Source organism: Pleurodeles waltl, chromosome 9 (genome assembly GCF_031143425.1).
Source record: "Pleurodeles waltl isolate 20211129_DDA chromosome 9, aPleWal1.hap1.20221129, whole genome shotgun sequence".
Classification (NCBI taxonomy): Eukaryota; Metazoa; Chordata; class Amphibia; order Caudata; family Salamandridae; genus Pleurodeles; species Pleurodeles waltl.
The window spans coordinates 476,248,419-476,272,118 of record NC_090448.1 but is presented as its reverse complement, the minus strand read 5'-3'; the positions used below and the strand labels follow the sequence as shown (position 1 = coordinate 476,272,118).

The following is a 23,700-nucleotide window of genomic DNA, read 5'->3' as shown; positions in this document are numbered from 1 at the left end:
TATTTTTTGTTGGAAAACCTTGTAGGATCTACACAACTGACCCCTTGCTGAATTCAGAATTTAGTCTACTTTTCAGAAATGTTTAGCTTTCCGGGATCCAGCATTGGTTTCGCACCCATTCCGGTCACTAACTGGAAGAAGGCTGAAAGCACAAAAAATAGTAAAAATGGGGTATTTCCCAGTAAAATGTCAAAATTGTGTTGAAAAATGTGGTTTTCTGATTCAGGTCTGCCTGTTTCCAAAAGCTGGGAAGATGGTGATTTTAGCACCGCAAACCCTTTGTTGATGCCATTTTCAGGGAAATTACCACACGCCTTCTTCAGCAGCCCTTTTTCCCCCATTTTTTTGTTTTTTGTTTTTTTTTTAACGAAATTTTCGCTGTATTTTGACTAATTTCTTGGTCTCCTCCAGGGGAACCCACAAACCCTGGGTACCTTTAGAATCCCTAGGATGTTGGAAAAAAGGCCGCAAATTTGGCGTGGATAGCTTATGTGGACAAAATGTTATGAAGGCCTAAGTGCGAACTACCCCAAATAGCCAAAAAAGGGCTCAGCGCGGGGCGGAGAGGTGAGGGGGGCCCAGCAGCTAAGGAAGGGGTTAACTGCTTATATGGTGGCTTTGGGCACAGAGTACAGAATTTTTATTTTATTTCTTTACAGGCTTGATTTGTTGGGTAAGGTCTGCCTTAACTTTGCAGGTTATATGGGATAACAAGAAAACACATTGTTGTTTCTCCACGTGAAGTGGGGAGGCTAATGAGTACACAGGGTACCTTATAGCCAATTAGGGTACTGTAGCCTTTTGCTGACATAAGCGGGACATCCTGTAAAGATTTGCTCATTCATCCAAACACTGATTTAATATCACTGTTACTTGTTCACCCTTTCACACAACCACACACAGACTCGCCAGTCAAGAATCACTTCCCATTAGAAAACAGGCAGGTGTGTTGGCATTTCAATGCTTGCTTCCAGGATAAGGGTGTGTACACAAGAGCTAGACTGATGGTTGCCAAACCAAACTATTAAGTGTCTAAACTGTAACGCTGTACTGTTCAGCCAGCTTTTGCATTGCATTTCTGTGGGGATATTTGCAGTAAACCAATCCCACAACTGATACCATAGGTAAGACAGTCGCCATATTTCTCATCTGCCGGTGTCTGACTTACCTGGATCCTTACCAGAAAGTCTTGATCCTGGATCAGACAAATCTTTGCAGCCTATGTGCCATGATGATCCACAGCATGTCACATATTCAGCCATACATACTCAGGAATTTCTTCCTCTAGGCTCCCGCTTCAGATGGTAAGATGGCCACTCTTTGGTGGCAGAATCGATCCCTACAATGGTAATACAGCAGTACAAGTTTGCCTAGGAATGAGACTTGACTGAACAGGTCTTGTATAGGAGGGATAATGTAAATCTCTCTGGCTGATCTGAAGTTTAGCAAATAACTCGTCAATTTGCCCTCCAAAAATAAACTTTATAGGAAGGTAAAAACAATGTTTAAAAATATTAAAATATAAAACGATATATTCATTTTTTTAAACAAAGATTTGGAACATTTATACTTAATGTTTGTAGTCTTTAAGCAATATTTTTTAAACTGTAGTCACGTTTAAAAATTTGTAATCCTTACAAGATGACTCAACGTGTTAAAATACTTGCTGCTGACATATGGCATGAGCTGCCTATTACTGTTTTTATCCTGGCTGGGCCATTTTAGCATTTCATCCTCCAAGGCTTATGCAGTTACAAAATATTAATTGGGATATTGTGACAGATATTATTCATAGTGCATAAAATTGTACAAATGTGTGATATGAAGTGCTGAAAAAATTATCACCAACACATAATATGCAGATAATGCCAAGGGAGTGTGTGTGCAGCAAATAATCTGGCAATTTCAAGCGCATCAACCATTCAAGTGACTGCCATTTGGTTACCTAAACATATATTTGCAATGACGTGGGATAGGGTTCACATTGCTGTGAAAGAGTGATGGACCTTCGTTTATAGAAATATGAAAATGTGAGCTATGGATAAAAGAAGCGGAATGTGCTTATGAGGTCCATAAATTCATTTAATTCTCAGTCCTCCATAGCAGTATTAGTTGCGGCCAACATTAACTCCCTGCTTGAACCAAACAGTTGTATTTATTCAGTATCAAAGGCAAATTATATTAGCATGTATTTGAAAGCTATTAATTTACTAACTACCTTCTGAACAGTGCTATGGTTTTTTATGCTATTGTCATCACTTATGTAAGACATACAAATAACATGTAGTGTATTGCAATATGAAAAAAAGAAGGTGTGCTGGCAAAATGTAAGTTATCCATTTTTTCTGTCACAGCTGCGAATATTTGATGTAGTCGGTATTCACAGGAGTAGCATCACTGCATTGGCATGGAGTCCAAATGGAATGAGATTGTATTCTGGAGACGAGAAAGGGAAGATTGTTTTTTCAGCCCTCGATCTAGACCATGTAAGTCCACTTACATATTGGTTCTCTGCATTATCAACATTATTTGTGTTTACTTTAAACAGTGAAACATATTTCTGCTAATCAGTATGGTCTGTAGAATGATTTCTGCTTCAGTTTAATATCGGTGGATGATCAATACAGATTGTTCTTTTCTAGTTACTGAGCTATGGGGCAGATGTACGAAATTCTTATTTTGCATTTCCTAAATAGTTAATCCTAAAACATATTGCTATTTAGGAAATGCAAAATGGAATGTACAAAAATAGATAGTTCCTCATAGCAATTCCTATAGAGTAGGAATCGCTATTAGGAAATTGCTATTTAGGAAATGCTACACCATCCGTTCCTATGGGCTCAAAGGCCCCTAGGGATGAATGGTTTTGCTTTTCCAAATTTACGATTTACTTATAGGAAATCACAAATTAGGAAATGCTAAACCAAGGATGCCTGTGGGCCTACGGCCCCCTTGTTGTTCCCTAACAAAAAAGTGGTGCACATGTAAAGCACACAAATGCCCGAGGGGCATGTGTGCGGTACATGGCACTTTAAAAACTTTTGGGTTCATTTCTTAAAATTGCACATTGTTATAATTGACTTGGAGCCAAGGATAACAGCATTTCCTAAATGCCCATTTAGCTTTTAGGAAATGCTTTGTACGTGTGCTTAGGAAATTGCAAATAGGAAATCCCTATTTGCGTTTTCCTATTTAGGGAACCGCGAAATGCGATTTCTGCTGGATAGACGTCGCATTTTGCGATTCCCTAACTGCTTTTGTATATATGGAAAGGCAATTTACCATTTCTTAACAGACCAAAATTACGATCTGGTCCCTTAAGAAATGCTAAATGCTTTTGTATATCTTGCCCTATGACCCTTCATTACCTAGAGTCGAGAACTTCTTTGGCATAGTCTTTACTTAAATTGAGTTGTGCCTTAATGTGAGGCAAGGACCTTCGTCGTAGTTTGTGCAACTTTATCAAACATTTCTTTTTTTTCCTTTTTAAACAAACGTGCCCCCGCCTTTCCTCCATGTCTGTACCCAATCTCCTTAGGATGATGTTTTCTCATTATTTTATGATCGGCAGTTCCTGTGAGAGGTTTCCAAGTTTTCACAATCCACCATGTAAGGCAGCTCTTTCTCTGTTGCTGCTGCCAAACTTTGAAACTCATTAGCGTTTTCTGTTCGCTGTCAGTCTTCACAACTGAAATTTGGAAAATGACTGAAGATGTGGCTTTATTCTTTATCTTAGTCACAGGTATGTTTCATGATTCACTAAATTGATTATGGAACCCATTTTAGCCATGAGCACCTAGGTACCTTTGGGTGTTAGTTTGCACTCTATAAATATTTAAAATTCAAAATAATAATACCAATAAAAGATGATAATCATAATATTCTTAAAAGTAATAATCATAATAGTAATAATAATGCAATTCATTCCCCCTTTGGAAATGATGAGAAAGTTACCCATAACAAGGACAGGAGTAGAAGCTGTTTTCCAGGGTAGGAAAAAGAGGGCTATAGAGAAAGAGGATTTGCAGTTGCCCAGCAGATTTTCGTATGAGCAAATATACAGTTGTGCATTTGCTCATAGAAAAATAGGAATCAGAAAGGTTAACTAAGTGTACAGGTTCCACACCTACGCCTGTAAACTCTTCTGAATTCCTGAAAGTTATAGATCTGCACTAATAGAAGGTCATATATGTCTGTGGTGCACTTTTATGTCTTTTTTTCAAAATTGGGTCCCTAATTTATATTCATGTTGCCCTTTATTAGTCTCCTTTTTAAATACTGACATCCATCAAACACGTTTTATTAAATGAAGCCCCAGCAAAACATTATTTTCAGGTTGCATTTTTTTTGTTTTAGCAAGCGTACGGTTAATCAAGCTTTGTTTCATGCTTCTGCTTGTAGTCGCACATAATCGGAAAGCATTCAAAGATAATTATAGGTAGCCTCAAATTGTTATCCTCTGTAAACATATATTTCTGATGGCTACAAACCACCTGTGGATTCCTCACCGTATGAATTCATCCTTGCGCCAGCATCCAACGGAAAGTCTTCTTCCTAGCTCTCCACGTCGGCGAGGATGTCACAATTGCACGGCTCCACGTGACTCCGTCTGACGTCACCGTGCCAATAAGAGGTCCTTGCCGGCGTGCTGACGTCCGTTTCCTTTTTTCCGTGCCTTCGACGCTAACGGTTTTTTCCTGGCTCGTTGGATAGTGTGTAGCTTTAGTAGTTATACAGGGAGTGCAGAATTATTAGGCAAATGAGTATTTTGACCACATCATCCTCTTTATGCATGTTGTCTTACTCCAAGCTGTATAGGCTCGAAAGCCTACTACCAATTAAGCATATTAGGTGATGTGCATCTCTGTAATGAGAAGGGGTGTGGTCTAATGACATCAACACCCTATATCAGATGTGCATAATTATTAGGCAACTTCCTTTCCTTTGGCAATATGGGTCAAAAGAAGGACTTGACAGGCTCAGAAAAGTCAAAAATAGTGAGATATCTTGCAGAGGGATGCAGCACTCTTAAAATTGCAAAGCTTCTGAAGCGTGATCATCGAACAATCAAGCGTTTCATTCAAAATAGTCAACAGGGTCGCAAGAAGCGTGTGGAAAAACCAAGGCGCAAAATAACTGCCCATGAACTGAGAAAAGTCAAGCGTGCAGCTGCCACGATGCCACTTGCCACCAGTTTGGCTATATTTCAGAGCTGCAACATAACTGGAGTGCCCAAAAGCACAAGGTGTGCAATACTCAGAGACATGGCCAAGGTAAGAAAGGCTGAAAGACGACCACCACTGAACAAGACACACAAGCTGAAACGTCAGGACTGGGCCAAGAAATATCTCAAGACTGATTTTTCTAAGGTTTTATGGACTGATGAAATGAGAGTGAGTCTTGATGGGCCAGATGGATGGGCCCGTGGCTGGATTGGTAAAGGGCAGAGAGCTCCAGTCCGACTCAGACGCCAGCAAGGTGGAGGTGGAGTACTGGTTTGGGCTGGTATCATCAAAGATGAGCTTGTGGGGCCTTTTCGGGTTGAGGATGGAGTCAAGCTCAACTCCCAGTCCTACTGCCAGTTCCTGGAAGACACCTTCTTCAAGCAGTGGTACAGGAAGAAGTCTGCATCCTTCAAGAAAAACATGATTTTCATGCAGGACAATGCTCCATCACACGCGTCCAAGTACTCCACAGCGTGGCTGGCAAGAAAGGGTATAAAAGAAGGAAATCTAATGACATGGCCTCCTTGTTCACCTGATCTGAACCCCATTGAGAACCTGTGGTCCATCATCAAATGTGAGATTTACAAGGAGGGAAAACAGTACACCTCTCTGAACAGTGTCTGGGAGGCTGTGGTTGCTGCTGCACGCAATGTTGATGGTGAACAGATCAAAACACTGACAGAATCCATGGATGGCAGGCTTTTGAGGGTCCTTGCAAAGAAAGGTGGCTATATTGGTCACTGATTTGTTTTTGTTTTGTTTTTGAATGTCAGAAATGTATATTTGTGAATGTTGAGATGTTATATTGGTTTCACTGGTAATAATAAATAATTGAAATGGGTATATATATTTTTTTGTTAAGTTGCCTAATAATTATGCACAGTAATAGTCACCTGCACACACAGATATCCCCCTAACATAGCTAAAACTAAAAACAAACTAAAAACTACTTCCAAAAATATTCAGCTTTGATATTAATGAGTTTTTTGGGTTCATTGAGAACATGGTTGTTGTTCAATAATAAAATTAATCCTCAAAAATACAACTTGCCTAATAATTCTGCACTCCCTGTAATGTCTCCCCCGAGAAAATCGGGTTTCAAGCCTTGTAATAAAGTGGCGGTAGGATGTCGGTCACTGATCCGCACGGTGACTGCCTTTGGTGTCTTAGCACTGAGCACGATGTCGAAGGGTGTGGATCGTGCCAGAGCATGAACCCTAAGGCACTAAAAGAAAGAGAGGCCAAGCGTTTCTTAGTGAAGGCTAAGAAGAAAGGCCACAAGAGGGCTTCATCTCACGCTTCTTCCAAGAGGCACAAGAAGCGTTGTCGTCATGACTCACGGCGCTGCCATGACTCACAGCGGCGATCGACACAGCCGATCGAGGTCTCCATCTGCTAGACGTCAAAGTAATTGGGAGGTGAGCCTTACTGTGACTCCGCAGCCCCAGAGTCCAGAAGTATCTCCGACGCCGTCGGTCTATGAGGTGGCTCCTCATAGCCCTCAGTTTTCACCAGTGCCACAAGAGCCTGATGTGTAGCAGCAGGATCAAGATCAGAGATATTCTGCCTTCCCGGCTCCGGGAGCAGATCCGGCGGCATTTTTAAAAGCCATGTATGCTGTTTTCCAGGCTATGGCCCCTGCTGGTGCACTGGCGGGTCCCACAGGGCCATTAGCTTTTTCACTGGGCTCCCCGGCTCCATATAAGATGAGGCCATTTATGCCGTTTTGCCCGGTTGAGGGTGCAGGGTCGACGCCGATGAGGTCTCCTCGAGGTATGGCGTCACCATCTAGATCCGTGGCGCCGTTGCCATCTCCGCGTCAGCCGACGCCGATGCTATCCCCTGGCCAGCCGGCCCCATTACCTGTGTGCCAGCTGACTCTGAAGAAGGCGCCTTTGGAGTCCGTGTTGGGCCAGGGTCCGAGTTATTCTCGGATCCATCCATCTTCTTCTGTGCCTGGTCGGGATTCAGAAGCAGTGGCTTCGGCGTCTGTGGATTCGATGTCAACGCCGAGGTTCGAATACCACTTGAGATCTCGTAGGAAGGCCTTGCGTCTCCTTGAAGAAGAAGAATACCGACAGTTGGAAGACGGGGAGCTTGTAGAGCCTTTGGATGAATACCAAGGATTGGGGTCAGCCAGTGGGCTGGATACTTCCCCGGAATGGGACATTTCATCTCCAGGGGAGCTTACGGAGGAGGCAGCGTCCTTACACTTTGTCATTAGAAAGGCAGCAGACTATTTAGACCTGCCTTTATCTGCAGCAGAGGTAAAGACAAATATGCTAACGGAGGTGCTGCAACCCTCTACATCCTCAGCTGATCCTTTGCTGCCCTTCAATGAGGCATTGTTGGAGCCTATTATGGACGTGTGGAGGAAACCAGTTTCGTCTCTAGCTGTGAATAGAGATGTGGCAAGGAGGCAGAGGGGAGCACCCGGGGATCCTGAGTTCCTGTCACGTCATCCAACCACAGAGAGTTTAGTGGTTTAAGCGTCTTGCTCCACAAAGTCTGCTCCTGGTTCGTTCCCAGTAGCCCCATCTGATAGGGAATCCAAACGAACGGAACAGTCTTAAAAAAAGATCTTCTTGTCTTGCAGCATGGCGCTGAAGGCTGCAAACGCTACCTGTGTGCTGGGCAGGTATGTCCATGCCCTTATGGACTCAGCCAAGGCTATGGTCGGTGATCTGCCACAGGAGGCACAGAGGCCTTTTGGAACACTCTTTTCAGAAGCACAGGCTGCGGCGTAGCAGATTATACAGTCTGGCCTTGATACAATAGGCTCAGTTGCTAGGGCGATGGGGACATCTGTTGCTACAAGGAGGCACTCTTGGCTGAGGTCCTCCAGATTCTCCTTGGATGTACAGACCTAGACTTGCCCTTCGATGGTGAAAGGCTGTTTGAGGAGAAATCAGACTCTGCCCTTGAATGTTTTAAGGAGAGCCGGGCTACAGCAAAGTCCTTAGGATTACAGGCTACCCCTGCTGCCCCTTATAGGTCTTTTCGCAGGTTCAGAGGTTTTGGGCGTGGGGTGGTTTTTCGGAGGCCCCAGTACTCGGCCCAACAGCCTGCCAATCCATCTTATCGACCCTTTAGAGGGTGTGGGAGGTCTAGTGCTAGAGGGGCAGCCCAGCAGCACCCTTCTTCGTCATCCTCTTCCTCTGGTGGACAACAGCAGGGGAAGCAGCCCTATTTTTCCCCACTTTATCGAACATGCCTCTCCTGTAGGGGGAAGGCTTCGTCTTTTTCTCCGCAATTGGGAGTTGATAACAGCAGACTCCTGGGTGTTGAATATTGTGGAAAAAGGATATGCTCTCCCCCTTCAGGAGTTCCTTCCTCCCTTCCCCCCCGTCCTTCGTTTTATTCAGAAGACCATCTCCTGTTGTTGCAATAGGAGGTTCTAGCCATGTTATCAAAGGGTGCGGTAGAGTTGGTTCCAGAGCAGGGTAGGGGTCAGGGTTGTTATTCAAGATATTTCCTGATCCCCAAGAAGGACAGTTGCCTGAGACCGATCCTAGACCTGAGGATTTTGAATTGGTTCCTCAAGTAGGAGAAATTCAAAATGCTGACTCTAGCGCAGGTACTTATGGCGTTGAACAAAGAGTATTGGATGGTGTCTGTCGACTGGCAGGATGTGTACTTTCATATCCCTATACTCAAGTTGCACAGGAAGTATCTTCGGTTTGTGGTGAGTTCGCAACACTACCAGTTTGCGGTCCTTCCGTTTGGACTTACTTCAGCACCTTGAGTCTTCACAAAGGTGATGGCGGTGGGTGCAGCACATCTCAGGCAGAAGAGAATAGCAGCATTCCCTTCCCTGGATGATTGGTTGGTCAAAGCCAAGTCTCCAGAGCTGGTGCTGCCCAAGTCTCACCTGGAGCCCTCTCAACGCCTCCTGTTCATAGGGGCAGTACTGGATACAACATTGTATCAGGCCTACCCTCCGCCCCGGCGGATTCGGGACATTTAGGCGCTGATTCCAATGTTTCGAAATGGAGCAGTTGTTCCGGTCCTCAAGGTCGTACGCCTGCTTGGTCTGTTCGCTTCTTGCATTCTGTTGGTCACTCAAGCGCTCTGGCATATGAGGGCTCTTCAGTGGTGCCTCCGCAGGCAGTGGTTTCAGCACAAAGGGGATCTCGAGGATTCGATAAGGATCTCCAAGGATACTGCAGCAGATCTCCAATGGTGGGCACTGGATGGCAACCTTTCCCAAGGAAGGCTGTTATCACTACCACCTCCAGTGGCCACAGTTGTTACGGATGCCTCCACTCTAGGGTGGGGTGCTCATCTGGGGGATCTGGAGATCAAGGGTCATTGGTCTCCAATGGAACAGATGTTTCATATCAATCTGTTGGAACTGCGGGCGAAACGTCTGGCTCTCAAGGCCTTGCTCCCTTCCCTTCCCTTCGTGGTCAGTCGGATCAAGTCCTCACAGACAACAATACCGCGATGTGGTATGTAAACAAGCAGGAAGGAGTAGGGTCGTACCTTCTTTGCAGGGAAGCTCTGCGGCTCTGGTCCTGGGTTCAGGACCATCAGATTTGCTTGATAGCAAATCATTTGGCCGGGGTTCTGAATGTACGTGCGGACAGTCTCAGTCGGCACTTCTTGGCTGATCACGAGTGGCGTCCCCATCCAGACCTAGTCCAGTACATCTTCGAGATGTGGGAGTCTCCACAGGTAGATCTATTCGCCACTTGGGAGAATGCGCACTGCCCATCGTTCTGCAGTTTTAAGTATCCATTGCAAGGAGCGTTGGGGAACGCATTTCAAAAACCCTGGGACGGCCAGTTGCTTTACGGTTTTCCCCCCATACCCTTGATTCCTCGGGTCCTGAGGAAGATTCGCCAAGACAGGGCCCAAGTCATCTTGGTGGCACCGGATTGGCCGAGAAGGGTGTGGTACACAGACCTTCTACAACTCTCAAAGTGCCCTCTGGTCCGTCTCTTGCTCAGGGCAGACCTCCTCTCGCAGTCGCAGGGTCAGGTTCTACACCCCCACCTCCAGACCCTGCATCTTCATGCCTCTTAGTCGCAGGGTCAGGTTCTACACCCCCACCTCCAGAGCCTGCACCTTCATGCCTGGAGATTGAATGGGGCAACCTGAGTTCCTTTTCTCTCCCACCGGATGTAGTGGATGTTATTCTATCGTCCAGGCGACACTCCATTAAATCCATTTATGCCAGTAGGTGGTCTAAATTTGTTATTTGGTGTGGAGAGAAACAGAAAGATCCCTTGAAAGCCCACCTTTCTGATGTTTTGTTATTTGCTCTTGATTTAGCAAAGAAAGGCTGTTCAGTAGCTACAGTTAAAGGTTATTTGGCCGCTCTATCAGCTTTTCTTTGCCTCCCGGACCAGCCCTCTTTATTTAAATCTCCGATTGTAAATAGGTTTATAAAGGGCTTGCTTAATAAGTTTCCTCCCACACCCTTTCACATGCCTCTGTGGGATTTAAATCTTGTTTTAACCTTTCTGTGGGTTCACCGTTTGAGCCCATGCATTCATGTCCTTTAAGGTATTTGGTCTTTAAGACTGTCTTCGTTATTGCTATAACCTCTGCTAGGAGGGTTGGTGAGCTTCAAGCCCTGTCTGTAAAGCCCCCCTTTACCTTGTTTTTCCCTGACAAAGTGGTACTGAAAACACGGGCAGCTTTCCTGCCAAAAAGTTGTCACTCCTTTTCATATAGGGCAAACTATTACCCTTCCTTCTTTCTACCCTCCTCCCCACCCCTCTAAAGTAGAAGAGAGACTCCATTGATTGGACCCTAGAAGGGCTCTAAGTTTTTATATGGAGAGGACGAAAGACTTTCGCCTGGAGGATCAGCTGTTCGTGGGGTATGTTGGTCAGCGGAAGGGCAGAGCAGTCCATAAAAGAACAATCTCCAGGTGGGTCATTCTTTGTATAAAAGTTTGCTACTCACTGGCAAAGAAATCTCCTCCTGAGGGTATCAGGGCCACTCCACCAGGGCTAAGTCGGCCACTTCGGCCCTGGCATGGGGAGTCCTGGTGGTGGACAATTGTAAGGCAGCAACTTGGTCGTCCCTCTATACCTTTGCAAAGCATTACTGCTTGGATGCTGAGGTTCGGAGGGATAGCCATTTTGCGCGATCTGTTATACAGGATTTCTTGGTGTAATCAGACGGGCACCCACCTCCGAGTGCCGTACTGCTTTGGGACTCTATTCATAAGGTGAGGAATCCACAGGTGGTTTGTATCCATCAGAAGAACAAGTTACTTACCTTCGATAACGCTTTTTCTGGTGGATACAGTAGCTACCTGTGGATTCCTCACGGTCCCACCTGCCTCCCCGTTGCCTGTCTGATTGAACTAGGATTTGTGGTTGTATAGATATTTGTGTATATTGATGTTTTGTTTCTGTATATATAAATGATCGTGAAGGTTTTATGTATATATGTATTTATTGGGGTTATTGTGGAAGTCGGTTCTCACCGGTTCACCTCAAAGGCACGTAAAAAATGGGTGAAACTGACGTCAGCACGCCGCCGAGTACCTCTTATTGGCACAGTGACCTCAGACGGAGTCGCGTGGAGCCGTACAATTGTGACGTCCTATGCTGGCGCAAGGATGAATTCATAAGGTGAGGAATCCACAGGTAGCTATTGTATCCACCAGAAAAAGCGTTACCGAAGGTAAGTAACTTGTTCATCTGAACCACTGACAGAAGTGTAAGCCGAGAGCAGAGCTCACTGCATTTTCCTACAGTGATCTCCCTAACATTGAAGGCTTTTGCATTTATGAATCGTATATACATTTTTGAACATCCATATAAAAAAGTATGCGAATCATGCGTTAGTGGCAGACAATCATCTTTCTCAATTCCTACTTTGGCACTGTAAACCGGCACCTATAAAGTTTGTGCTGCAGGGGATGGGGGAACTTGTCCAATGGGTAAAACAAGCTTGAAGGTGTGTTGCTCCGAACCGATAACAATACATCCTGGGCATTGGGCGGTAGGAATTCCACAGCCTTGGCAACACACACAAGTTCTCTTGGCACATGCAGAGATACCTCTTTTCTTCACGTTCAGACACACATAATCCTTATGTTTAACTTACTCTTCTCTGTGACAGTAAATACATACACTTGGTCACCCCCACAATCAATGTATAATATATATATATATATATATGTGTATGTGTGTATGTATATATATATATATATATATATGTTCAATGGCATGTGTAGCTGCAGATACACATGCTGTGCATATCCTGCCATCTAGTGTTGGGCTCGGAGTGTTACAAGTTGTTTTTCTTCGAAGAAGTCTTTTCGAGTCACGAGATCGAGGGACTCCTCCCCTTTCTGCTCCATTGCGCATGGGCGTCGACTCCATGTTAGATTGTTTTCTTTCCGCCATCGGGTTCGGACGTGTTCCTCTTCGCTCCGTGTTTCGGTTCGGAAAGTTAGTTAAATCTCGGAAAATTCGACGGTATTGTTTGCGTTCGGTATCGGGTTAGTTATAGCAGATCGACACTGAATAAAAGAAGAGCTCCGGTAGCCCTACGGGGCTTCTATTCCCCGGCGGGGCCTGGTCGGCCCGACCGTGTGCGTCTTCAAGGCTCATGGAACGGACCCCATTCCGCTTTTGCCCTGAATGTCACAATAAGTATCCTTACACAGACCAGCATTTGGTCTGTAATTTGTGTTTGTCCCCCGAACACAAAGAGGATACCTGCGAGGCCTGTCGGGCATTTCTGTCGAAGAGGACGCTACGGGACCGGACAGCTCGAAGGCTTCAAATGGCATCAGCACCGTCAGGACACCACGACGTCGAAGAAGAGGAGACTTTCTCCATTGCCGACTCGGACTCGGACGAGACCGAAAGTGAGCAGCTGGCGAAAACCGTGAGTAAAACTGCCCCGGCCAAAACTCACGCCAAAATAATGAAAGCCCAGGGGACGCCACCGCCGGCAGGCCATGGCTTAACCCGTAAACACGGTGACCAACCATCGGCACCAAAAAAGGGCACACACGTGTCGAAGACATCCTACTCTGGTCGAGATACCGGCACAGAGTATACTCGGCACCAAGATACTGGCTCCGACCAAAGTCGGCACTGAGAGATCGGCACCCCGAAACCGAAAAAGGTGGCTTCGGAGCCGAAAAAGACTGCGGAAAAAGTTTCGGTGCCGAAACACCCAGCATCGGAGCCGAAACAAAGCTCTTATTCCGAAGAACAAGGCCTTTCATCACAACTACAAGGCCATAAATGTGGACAAGAATTAGAGCTGGGAGAACCAGACTATACACAAAGAAGGCTCATATTCAAAAAGATACAGGGAAAATAAGAACTCTTCCCCCTATTAAAATGAAAAGGAAACTTGCTTTCCAAGAAACAGATAAACAGCCAAAAGCAAAAGTGGCTAAAGAAAAAACTCCACCACGTTTTTCTCCACCACCATCGCCACAGCACTCACCGCAACGGTCACCAATTGCAACACCCCCAATGATGCAATCTCCAACGCACACAGGGATGAGCCAGGATGACCCAGATGCATGGGATCTATACGATGCACCAGTATCTGACAATAGTCCGGATTGCTACCCGGCAAGACCGTCACCACCAGAAGACAGTACTGCTTACATGCAGGTGGTGTCCAAAGCAGCTACTTTTCACAATGTAGCACTGCATGCTGAACCTATTGAGGATGACTTTTATTTAATAATTTGTCATCAACACACAGCCAGTACCAGAGTCTGCCGATGTTACCAGGGATGTTAAAACATGCAAAACAAGTGTTTCAAGACCCCGTCAAATGCAGAGCCATTACACCTAGGGTAGAAAAAAAGTACAAGCCTCCCCCTACGGACCCTGTGTACATCACGCAACAACTAACACCTGACTCAGTGGTAGTAGACGAGGCCCGCAAAAGGGCAAACTCACAGACCTCTGGAGATGCACCACCACCCGACAAAGAAAGTTGAAAGTTTGATGCAGCGGGGAAAAGGGTTGCAGCACAGGCAGCCAATTAATGGCGCATTGCCAATTCACAGGCTTTATTGGCAAGATATGACAGGGCTCATTGGGATGAAATGCAGCATTTTATTGAACATCTTCCCAAGGAGTTTCAAAAGCGTGCACAACAAGTGGTGGAGGAGGGCCAAAGTATCTCCAACAACCAGATACGATCGGCTATGGACGCAGCGGACACAGCCGCTAGAACTGTAAACACAGCGGTCACTATTCGGAGACACGCTTGGCTACGCACCTCCGGATTTAAGCCAGAGATCCAGCAGGCTGTGCTTAATATGCCCTTTAATGGACAACAGTTGTTTGGGCCGGAAGTGGATACAGCTGTAGAGAAGCTAAAGAAAGACACTGACACGGCCAAAGCCATGGGCGCGCTCTACTCCCCACAGAGCAGAGGCACCTTTTAGGAAGCCACACTTTAGAGGGGGGTTTCGAGCCCAAAGCACAGAACCCTCCACCTCACAGGCCAGACCCACATACCAGAGCCAGTATCAAAGAGGAGGCTTTCGGAGACAATATAGAGGTGGACAGTTCCCTAAAACAAGAGGGAAATTCCAAAGCCCAAAAACCCCACAAACCAAACAGTGACTTCAATGTCACAAATCCCCAACACATAACACCAGTGGGGGGGAGACTCACAGATTATTACAAAAATTGGGAAGAAATAACTACGGACTCGTGGGTCCTAGTCATTATCCAACATGGTTATTGCATAGAATTCCTACAATTACCACCAAATGTGCCTCCAAGAACACACAACATGTCCAAACAGCACTTGGATCTATTACAACTAGAAGTCCAAGCGTTGTTACAGAAAGAGGCAATAGAACTGGTACCCAACCATCAGAAAGGAACAGGTGTTTATTCCTTGTATTTTCTAATACCAAAAAAGGACAAAACTCTGAGACCCATCTTAGATCTCAGAACACTAAATCTTTACATCAAATCAGATCACTTTCACATGGTAACACTTCAAGACGTGATCCCTTGCTCAAACAACAAGACTACATGGCAACATTAGATCTCAAAGATGTTTACTTCCATATACCCATACATCCTTCACACAGGAAATACTTAAGGTTTGTAATCCAAGGAGTACATTACCAATTCAAAGTGTTACCACTCGGGATAACAACAGCACCAAGGGTATTCACAAAATGGCTTGCAGTAGTAGCTGCACATATCAGAAGACAGCACATACACGTATTCCCGTATCTAGACGAATGGTTAATAAAAACCAGCACTCAGAAACAGTGTCTTCAACACACAAAATACATCATAGAAACCCTTCACAAACTAGGGTTCTCAATAAACTACCTAAAATCACACTTACAAATACAACAATACTTAGGAGCAACAATCAACACAAAAAAAGGGATTGCCACTCCAAGTCCACAAAGGGTACAAGCATTCCAAAACGTAATACAAAGCATGCACCCAAACCAACAATATCAAGTAAAATTAGTGATGAAACTTCTAGGCATGATGTCTTCATGCATAGCCATTGTCCCAAACGCAAGATTACACATGCGGCCCTTACAGCAGTGCCTAGCGACACAATGGACACAAGCCCAGGGTCAACTTCAAGATCTAGTGTTGATAGACCGCCAAACACACACCTCGCTTCAATGGTGAAATCCTATAAATTTAAACCAAGGGCGGCCTTTCCAAGACCCAGTGCCTCAATACGTGATCACAACAGATGCTTCCATGGTAGGGTGGGGAGCACACCTCAACCAACACAGCATCCAGGGACAATGGGACACTCAGCAAAAACACCTTCATATAAATCAACTAGAACTACTAGCAGTGTTTCTAGCATTGAAAGCATTTCAACCACTAATAGCCCACAAACACATTCTTGTCAAAACAGACAACATGACAACAATGTATTACCTAAACAAACAGGGAGGGACACACTCATCACAGCTGTGTCTCTTAGCACAAAAGATTTGGCATTGGGCGATTCACATTCGCCTAATAGCGCAATACATCCCAGGAATTCAAAACCAGTTAGCCGACAATCTCAGTCGAGATCACCAACTGATCCACGAATGGGAAATTCATCCCCAGATACTACAAACCTACTTCCAAAACTGGGGAACACGGCAAATAGACCTATTCGCAACAAAAGAAAACGCAAAATGCCAAAACTTTGCATCCAAGTACCCACAGCCTCACTCCAAGGGCAATGCGTTATGGATGAGTTGGTCAGGGATATTTGCTTACGCTTTTCCCCCTCTCCCACTCCTTCCGTATCTAGTAAACAAATTGAGTCAAAACAAACTCAAACTAATACTAGTAGCACCAACTTTTGCACGACAACCATGGTACACAACACTACTAGACCTGTCAGTAGTGCCTCATATCAAGCTACCAAACAGACCAGATCTGTTAACTCAACACAAACAACAGATCAGACACCTGAATCCAGCATCGCTCAATCTAGCAATCTGGCTCCTGAAGTCTTAGAATTTGGACATCTAGACCTTACACAAGAATGTATGGAGGTCATCAAACAGGCTAGGAAACCTACTACAAGACATTGCTACACAAATAAATGGAAACGATTTGTTTATTACTGTCATAATAATCAAATTCAACCATTACACGCGTCCACGAAAAACATTGTAAGCTACTTACAACACTTACAAAAGTCTGTTAGCTTTTTCATCCATTAAAATACATCTCACAGCAATTTCTGCCAATCTGCAAATTACACATTCAACGTCACTATTTAGAATCCCAGTCATAAAAGCATTTATGGAGGGTCTAAAAAGGATCATTCCCCCAAGAACACCACCAGTTCCTTCGTGGAACCTCAATATTGTATTAACACGACTCATGGGTCCACCATTTGAACCCATGCACTCTTGTGAGATGCAATACTTAACATGGAAAGTAGCCTTCCTAATAGCTATCACATCTCTTAGAAGAGTAAGTGAAATACAAGCCTTTACCATACAGGAACCATTTATACAAATACACAAACATAAAGTGGTTCTACGCACAAATCCCAAATTTTTACCAAAAGTTATATCACTGTTCCACTTAAATCAAACAGTGGAACTCCCAGTATTTTTTCCAGAACCAGACTCTGTAGCTGAAAGAGCATTACATACATTAGACATAAAAAGAGCACTAATGTATTACATTGATAGAACCAAACAATTTTGCAAAACAAAACAATTGTTTGTAGCTTTTCAAAAACCTCATGCAGGAAATCCAATATCCAAACAAGGCATTGCCAGATGGATAGTTAAGTGTATTCAAACCTGTTATGTTAAAGCAAAAAGAGAACTGCCTATTACACCAAAGGCACACTCCACTAGAAAGAAAGACGCCACCATGGCCTTTCTAGGAAATATACCAATGACAGAAATCTGTAAGGCAGCCACATGGTCTACGCCTCATACATTCAATAAACATTACTGTGTGGATGTGTTAACAACACAACAAGCCACAGTAGGATAGGCAGTATTACGAACATTAGTTCAAACAACTTCAACTCATACAGGCTAAACCACCGCTTTTGGGGAGATAACTGCTTACTAGTCTATGCACAGCATGTGTATCTGCAGCTACACATGCCATCAAACGGAAAATGTCACTTACCCAGTGTACATCTGTTAGTGGCATGAGACGCTGCAGATTCACATGCGCCTTCCCACCTCCCCGAGAGCCTGTAGCCGTTATAAGTTGATAAAAATAAACTTGTACATTTGTAAATTTGTAAATATATATATCACTTTTAGTCACATTATGTACATACATAATTACTCCATTGCATGGGCACTATTACTATATACATAACTCCTACCTCACCCTCTGCGGGGAAAACAATCTAAGATGGAGTCGACGCCCATGCGCAATGGAGCCGAAAGGGGAGGAGTCCCTCGATCTCGTGACTCGAAAAGACTTCTTCGAAGAAAAACAACTTGTAAGACTCCGAGCCCAACACTAGATGGCGGGATCTGCACAGCATGTGAATCTGCAGCGTCTCATGCCACGAACAGATGTACACTGGGTAAGTGACATTTTCCATATATATATATATATATATATATATATATATATATATATATATACACACACACACAGGCACACATCTTCTCTCTCACTAAACATTAGTCCTTAATACTCCTCTCCCCCGTACCCCATGCACACTTCTTCCACTCACTGTACCATGCTTTTGCTACCTTACTGTTTCATACACCCTCAAAAGTTTCTAAGCACACAATTCTCCAGTGTCACCATTACACCTCTGCTCAGTGCTGGGGCATATCTGTCTCCCCTTCATTCCCCCATAATCTTACGTGGTGGAGCCCTGGGAACTGCAGTGCAGAGTTCAGCCTCTGCATTTCCAAGGCCTCCCACTGAGTTGAGAGACAGTTTCAGGAGGACATATGTGGAAGGAGAAGCAGCATCTCCCCATAACCTACATGATCTCCCTCCTCGAAGCTGTACATCACGTTACACTGTGATAGACGCAGGGATCCATGGAAGTAGCCGGCTGTGCTTCTGTCATCTCTTTCAGGATTTCATTGCCTGCTGGGTATTTGCTTGTCATTGTTTCTGATGTCTGGCCGGAGCTAGGGTGCTTTACTGCTACAGAATTGGCAGAGAAGCATGCAAACCTAGGTCAGTGATGCAGCTAGGGGAGAGTCTTGAACCATTAGCCAAGTGAGGTAAGGTGACAGGGCATGAAAGTCATTGGGAGTCATTGCTGGGATCCTCAAGCTCCAGTGCAGCTTGCGGATCCAAGCACTGCTACTGCATTTGAAGTTTTAAGTGGAGAGAGTCGAGTCGAGTCAAGCAGGTGAGCAGATTTTTCAGATCACCCAATGCCCCCTTTTGATTCTTTGATACCAGGGTTACCATGCTGTGAATGTGGTATCTCTCTTTGATGCCTACATGTGTTTGGTGACTAGGTTTCAAAAAAAGAAAAAAAGGTGTTCACTAGTGGACACAGCTATCTCACAAGTTTAAGAAAGTTGTTGCTTGCACAATCACAGTGAAAAATTCTGCAGTCTTTGTAGGCCATGGATGTATACCCATGTAAACTCTTTAAATCTTTTTTCCTTAGGATTGCTTTGGACTTATTGTGTTGCGAATCAAAGACAACGGCTTGAGTACATTTTTAACCCTTCTAACTCCTTTGTGGCATCTTTTGGCTAAAGTAACTCTGGTAAATTAAACACTAGTCGTTTCTATCCTTTTGAGCAGGAGCTTGAATTTATCATTCAGAAACTGTTAGCTCTCTCAAAAGTGATTTGTGTGTAAGGTTCAGCTCAGTGGGCCGGAACTCGTGCATATTGAACTCCAAGGAAGTAAAGCTGAATTCCATTGGCACCAATTTAAAATCAATTACTTACCTTTCATGGGGTGTATTTCTGTTCTATTGATAATGTTTTTTAAAAACAATCTTTTTATTACAGCGATGCTCAGCGTACAACGCATGATTCAGATAGTGAAAAATATATTCATTATAGCCAAGTAACTGGGTAACCATAGCAAATATAACAGTGTTAGATTTCAGAGACACATGGAACTCTCCAAATTGTGACTTAGTCATTGTGGTATCCTGCCACCCCCTTTTCTCCCCACCCCAGGGCCCCCACCCTCCCTCAATTAGCTTTCTGAGTCTCTGTATTTCGAGCACCATGACCATATTTTCTCATATTTCTTCAGGCAGCCCCTACTCTGGTAGACCACTTGCTCTGCCCGCGGACACCATTCCAGATCTCTCTCCCAGTCAGGGATCCCTGGTGACCCAATCGCCCCCCCCCCCCCCACAGTCTTGAGATATTCCGCTTGGCCACCCCATCACACTTAGCCAAATTCTCAGATGTTTGGGCCATGTTTCCTCTCCCGTAAGGTGTAGTAGGAGCCATATGGGCTCCAAATGTATCAAAAGACCTGTAACCATGGACATAATTTGTGTCATCTCCCTCCAGTAGTTCTGCACCATCGGACATTCCCATAGAGAGTGAAAAAAGGATCCCACCATGACACATCTCGTGGCGCAAGGGTCAGATGCACACCTACCCAGTCAGTGCGGCAGTCACCTGGAGTAATAAGCCCTGTGTAGGATTCTAAGTTGTATTAATCTAAAAGGGGCCCTTATTGCGATCTCCCTGGGGCTCTGAATCACCTTCATCCAGTCATCATCCTCAATCAGCCCAATGTTACCATCCCAGGCTACTCGGAGGTTCTGCAGGGGGTCAGGAGAGTTATTGAGTAATTCCCTATATATCAGGGAGATGGCATTGGTCGTCATGGGTTCTGACAGAAGCCTATCCTCTAGTGGCGCAGACTCCGGGAGTTTCTCCCCCTCAGGGATATGGCATTTCAGTGCATATCTCAGTTGTAAGTACCGAAAACTTTCGGAGTTGCCCATTCCATACTCTTTCGCAGGTCTGCAAAAGTAGGAGCGACTACCCTCTCCAAATGTCTCCCAAATAATCTATACCAATCAGCCCCCATTGCCTAAATCCTTGTAGTTTCCTAACCTCACGCAGCAGTCTGCTGCTCCAGATAGGTGTCCGGGCATGTCAGTATGTCCGCCCAGCCAAAAAAATTGCTAGCCACCTTCCACACTTGTACCACTGATTGGGTGTTCAGTGGTATTCGGCCCTCTCACCCTGCACCGTAAATGGTGGCTCATCCCAGGCTGTGAAAAACCCAGTCATTTATTGTGCATAGTTGTGCTGCTCAATAATATAGGAGTACATCAGGTACCGCCAGCCCACCTTCGAATACTCCGCATTGTAGCTTGGACAGAGAGATAAGGGAGAGCTACCCCCATCCCACAAGAGGCGGCACACTTCATTGTTGATTTCCCTGAACACTTTGTGTGGCACCCGATATGGAGTATTTTGTAAGACATACAATAGACGTGGGAGGGCCATCATCCTAAATAAGACTCCCCTCCCCATTAAGAATATCAGAAGTTCCTGCCATCCCTATGGAGGCGCTCCAACTGATGAATCAGGTTCTGCCCCAGGAAAGCGTCTACAGATCATGGGATGTATATACCCAAATATTTGAATCCTCAGCGCACCACCAGTGCCCTGCAATGCGCAGGGAGCTCAGGAGATTTACCCGCAAGGACAAAGACGAGGGACTTATCCCAGTTGATTTTGTACCCTGAGTAAGGACTGTAAATCTGGAAGATGTGAAGCAACCTATCCACAGTGGTGCATGGTCTTGTGGCATACAGTAAGATGTTGTCTGCATAGAGAGAAATACCCTCCTCCCTTCCCCTTCCTCCTGTGATTACTGTCACTAGAGGGACCTGTCGTATCCAGGCCGCAAGCGGCTCCAGTGTGAGGGCAAAGAGCATTGGGGAGAGGGAACAACCCTGCCTCGATCACTTCTGCAGGGCAAATGGACAGGAGGTCACCCTGTTTACCCCCACTCTTGCCCTCGGATCCTGGTATAGGAGCCTAACCCAGGTAAAAAAAGAGGGGCCGAACGCCACTGGGGTGAAAGCAGTGATTAGGTATGACCATTCAATGCAGTTGAATGCCACTCATGCATCCAGCGACATCAGAACCGCTTCTTCATGGCCAGGTGTACCCGTCCTGTGCATGACCCCATGCAGCCGTCTCACGTTAAGCCTTGTACTTCTGTGAGGCATGAATCCAGATTGGTCTGCGTGAATCAGGTCTGTGATTATTTTTTTAAAGTCTATTGGCCAAAACCATTGCGAAAACCTTAGTCTTCACTTTTAAGAGAGAGATGGGCTGGTATGAACTAAAAGCATCTGGGTTCTTGCCCTTTTTTTGGTATCGCCACAATTGTGGACGTTCTTTGGTCCACCGGGTGAATCTCCATCCTCTCGGCTTCCCTGAACATATTTAGCATGTGCCCAGCCAGCTCCTTAACCACACATTTATATAATTCGACGGGCAGCCCATTGGGGCCTGCCGCCTTTCCACTCTGGAGTTCCCTGATTGCGTTCCCAACCTTCTCTTCAGTAAAGTCCTGTTGTGGGTCAGCCCTGTGCTCCCCAGAGACAACTCAAATGAAGATATCTTTCAAAAGATTCACGCATTCCCCCTCTATGTGAGTGGACGTGGACTTGTACAGCTGTTTGTAGTATGTGGCAAAAGAATCCACTATGGCTTCCTCGGTAGTGTGCATCCCCCCGCATCTCTTAGTGCCATGACCCATTTCCTCTCCCACCCCTTCTTTCCAGCCAAGCTATACGTTTATTCGCCTTGTCTCCAACATCGTAGAGACCGCGCTGTGTCGCCAGTGCATATGCTCTGGCCTAATTTTCAGCTAAGTCTCGGAGTTCCCTTTGTCGCAATTGGAGCCTATGGCTTTGTCCTGGGCTAGGCAGCTTTCCCCCAGCATCTCAGTTTCTAAAGCTGCAATTTCCTTTTCTTGCATCGTGCATTGCAGAGTGCGATCTTTCCTTATTCCACCAATCAAGGCCTCTGCTTATCTGCGCAGGACCACCTTGAAGGCTTCCCACAGAATGCTTTGTGAGGCAACCCTTTATTTTCATTTTCTCTGATGTATTGGGTTGCCCGTTTCCACATCTTGTCTTGGAAGGATCGATCTTTGAAGTACCAGGGTTCTATCCTGTGCGGCAGCATCTGCCCTGCTCCCGGACCTGTCAGTTTGACCACCGCTGGGAAATTATCTGATATGCCCCATGGTAAGTGGGCCACTCCATGAAACTGTCCCGCCTGCGTAGATTGAGGAAATATGTAATCCAAACAGGAATAGCTATTATGTGCATGTGAAAAATAGGTATATTGTTTATCTGTCGGGTGATGTTCACCCCACAAATCATCTAGACCGATAGCTTCCACAAACATTTTGAGTGGGCCCACCTCAGTTACCCCCCTGGTTCCGGACAGCCTGTCTCTTTCAGGGCCCAATGCACCATTCATAGCCCCTCCCAATACCAGTGTTCCCGTAGGAAATGCAAGCAATACCTTAGCAATCGCCTGAAAGGTATCCGCGTGAAGTTTTGGTGGCACATATATGGAGCAGAGATTGATCGTCCGCCCCCGAAAGTACCTGTCTGCACCACAAATCTGCCTAGTGGGTCGGTCCATGTTGTACCCGGCGTGTAGGTATCTGCCAACTTAACCAGAATTCCCACTCCCCTGGAGTTGGTGGTAAAGCTGAATGTGCCCGGAGGGCGTAACCCATTCGGTCTAATGCCCTGTATCTGTTACCCTTTAAATGGGTTTCTTGCAGTAAGACAAAGTCTGGCGAGTGTCTATGGATATGCTGAAGGACTGTGGTACGTTTAATCTTATTACCAAGGCCATTTACATTCCACGTCATGATCTTCACCTCGGAGCTGTGTCTGGACATACTAGTACAGTATCTGTGAGTGTATCACTTGGCCTCAGCCCAAGACAGCCACCTGGTTCCCAAACCCATCTGCCCCTCATGCGTCCCTGGCCAGAGGGGCAGATCATTGCTGAGCATTTACATCTTAAATATTTGAACAACTGCAG

General features: G+C 45.3%; 1 protein-coding gene across 1 annotated transcript in view; it reads left to right on the top strand.

Annotated features, from left to right (window-relative positions):
* TECPR2 (tectonin beta-propeller repeat containing 2) overlaps positions 1-23,700 on the top strand; it is a 657,145-nt gene that overhangs the window by 129,257 nt on the left and 504,188 nt on the right. Inside the window, exon 5 of the mRNA XM_069207305.1 lies at positions 2,355-2,486. Coding sequence (XP_069063406.1) covers positions 2,355-2,486 — 132 coding nt within the window. The remainder of the gene's footprint in view (positions 1-2,354; positions 2,487-23,700) is intronic.